Source organism: Camelina sativa, chromosome 4 (assembly GCF_000633955.1).
Source record: "Camelina sativa cultivar DH55 chromosome 4, Cs, whole genome shotgun sequence".
In the NCBI taxonomy this organism is placed as follows: Eukaryota; Viridiplantae; Streptophyta; class Magnoliopsida; order Brassicales; family Brassicaceae; genus Camelina; species Camelina sativa.
Genome location: NC_025688.1, coordinates 29,108,146 through 29,111,161, shown reverse-complemented (window position 1 = coordinate 29,111,161; position 3,016 = coordinate 29,108,146). Strand labels below are relative to the sequence as shown.

Here is a 3,016-nt window from a genome sequence, read left to right as displayed (position 1 = left end):
TCCAGCCGCACCGCTGTTGTTTGGATGAGTGGGTTGGTTTGGCCAGCGCTGCTGTTGTGCTAGCCTTGTCTCCCTTGAAGCTCCACCTGACACAGGACTTCTGAGACCACGACCAATCATAGCTGGAGGTGGTGAGACCGGGCTGCTGGAGCCAGCAGTTCGGGTTTTCGGAGCAGACTTCTCACGGTCTTTCCTCTTCTTTTTGCAGATTACTAATTCCCCTGGATGAGCTAAAATTGGGGATTCATCAGTGTGGCTTGTTGTCCCCCCAAGTTTTGTTTCTTTCTGCGGTATCTGTACTCTGATCCTTGAGTTCTCACGTTGTTGAGGTCTCTGAGGAGAGCTTGGCTCGGCTTCTGCCTCGTTTACCAACTTTTGCCTCTTGCCTTGGCTAAAGCCTGCTCCTCTTGGGGATGGTGTAGAAACCAAAGTTGGGGTTGGGCCAGAAAAGGAAAGAGCATTCCTTGCTTCCCGGAAATCTGTGTCTGGGAAAGACATCTTCAATAGATCAAAGAACAAATTGTGAACCTTCCTTGCTTCAGATCTCACCTGCAGAAAATTTCGATCACCTTTAAACCCATTTGGCTTGTACATCAAACCACAGAATTGAAGGAATCCATTTTTTTTGCAATGCAAAAATCAAACCTCGTGTGAAAATCCATAGAATTGCATTGCCCCCCTTAGCATTAACTGCACGTCAGATGCGAGTTCCATAACTCCTGCGTACTCTAGCCTTTCTACCCGGTGATCTATCTCTCGTAGTTCCAAAAGATTATTTACACCTCCAGCTGCATAACCATTCTGAATTCTCTTCCACAAATTTGTCAGCATAGGTACAATCTGCTGACCTTCCTTGTCGATTCTCCTTTGGAGCTTGCTAGTCACGTTTTTGCACTGCAAAGTCCAGGACCGAATAAGTTCAGAACAAAGAAACAATATCGATGCACCAAAATATCAAAATTTTAAGAGAATACTGCGATGAAGTAAATTCCATTTGACAGAACATACCCGTTTATGTATGATGTGGGACATTCTCGCACCAGCATTTGAAGAGCCAATAGGACTAGTTCCATCCCACGTTTCTCTGGAAGCTTCGACATTATCTTCCACGGAAAGCTGTGTGGCATTCAATCTACCAGATTTCGGTGACGATACATGCAGCTTGGAAGTATTAGCTACCTTCTTTGCAGGTAAACTCCTAAGTCTTGAGGATGAATCACTCTGATCTTGTCTTGAACCGTGCGAGTCAACAACAGTTCTCAACTTTGATCGATAGCTACGATCAACTTGCAGTGACTGAGCAACAGGCATCTCATTACCGTCTACTCTTTCAGCCGCTTGACGGGGTCTTAGACGAATACTCCGTTTTCGTTTTATCGTAGGTTGCAAAACCTGTTCTTCATCCCCTTCATCGCGGTCATGGGCCCAACTTCCTGACCGTTGGAGATCTATGTGAGAATCCCCTGATGCTGCTATTTCCCCCTCTTCTAGGTCATCCAGCTGTCAACACAATGAAAGAAGCAAACATTACACAAACAACAAAGAAGAAGAAAGAAGCAAACATTACACAAACAACAAAGAAAAAGAGAGACCTGCAAGAGAAAGATCAGATACCTACCAGTCTTTTTGAGACAGAACCAGGCCTAGTGTCCAATGCAGACAAAGAGCCAAACTTTTGTGAAGAAACAGGAGATGCCATCTCTTTTGATCTATGGCTCTCTGGAGAAGATCCTGAAGAACCGGCTTCATCACGTGGAGGATTTTTTTTATAACTACCAGAGCCAGGAGGATAATCATAACCACAGACGGGGTTGTCTCCATCAGATTCTCCCTTATTGGTTTGGTGATCACCAAGAGCGCCAGTAAGTTCATCGTCATCAAATTGTTGAATGTCTCCCTCTTCTTCATTCCCAGAATCAATGTTCCTTTCCTCAGAGCTTTCCTCAGAGTAACCTGCAATGTCATCTTCAATTTCCTTGTAGTTAATCTTTTTGCTCTTGGGCCGCCCCCTTTTTCTCTCACCTCCCGGTCCACTAGGTTGCACAATCAGATTACTGCTAGACAACATGTTCTTTGACGGTTTTTTGGACAAATCAGAAACAGCAGCATTCACCTCTTTGGTACTAGCTCGAAGCCATTTAGGCACCTGCTCATGATTAGTCATCTCCTCCGTCCAGTCAAATTCTTCATCCATCTGATCAAATAACTCAACTTCCTCCTCGCTCCTGGCAATCATCCTGTTCACCTCATGCAGAGAAGGCACATCATGGACAGTTTCTTGATATCTCTCTTCGTCGTGCAACAAAGTCTCCAATGTCATTCGTCGCTCTTCATGAGTCGTCCTTTGGTCAAAACGCCCAGCATTAATGACCTCATCAGCCATGTCAATCTTATACTGTTGAATATTATTCCTTATGAGACCCTCAATGGAACCTATATATCGGTCCTTCCCAGCCATGTCATCCTCTAGGTCAACTGAGCCCCCAGTTCTAAGCTCGTCCTCCTTTTGGTGGCTGGAAAGTTTTTCAACAACTGCTTCCATATAAATCACTTTTACTTCCCTTGTCTGCCCTATACGATGCGCTCTGGCAACTGCTTGTTCCTCATTTTTGGGATTTGGATCCGGATCATATATCACAACTGTGTCAGCAGTCTGAAGGTTGAGACCCCGTCCAGCAGCACGTATACTAAGCAAGAAGATAAAGCAATCCGTGTCAGGATCATTGAAGTCCACAATAGCTGATTCTCGATCTTCTAGACTGGTAGTCCCATCTATTCTTCTGTATACAAGCCTTCTCCATTGCAAATACTCTTCCAAGATATCAAGGAGTTTAGTCATTGTACTGAAGAGCAATACTCGATGGCCAGTCCTCTGTAGCTTTATAAGGATTCTATCCAGAATCCACAATTTTCCACATGACCTTACAAGAAAATCTTTGGAAAAGTCGTTGAAATATGGATAATTGAGCAAAGGATGATTGCAGGCTTTCCTCAACTCCATGCACCTATTATTTAA

The 3,016-nt window shown here is 44.3% G+C and overlaps 1 protein-coding gene across 1 annotated transcript in view; it reads right to left on the bottom strand.

Moving 5' to 3' along the window:
- The window catches only part of LOC104784436 (ATP-dependent helicase BRM), an 11,932-nt gene that overhangs the window by 974 nt on the left and 7,942 nt on the right, over positions 1-3,016 (bottom strand). Inside the window, exons 13-16 of the mRNA XM_010509462.1 lie at positions 1,619-3,005; positions 1,009-1,500; positions 646-894; positions 7-549 (exon numbers count right to left, since the gene is read on the bottom strand). Of these exons, the coding sequence (XP_010507764.1) occupies positions 7-549; positions 646-894; positions 1,009-1,500; positions 1,619-3,005 (2,671 nt within the window). The remainder of the gene's footprint in view (positions 1-6; positions 550-645; positions 895-1,008; positions 1,501-1,618; positions 3,006-3,016) is intronic.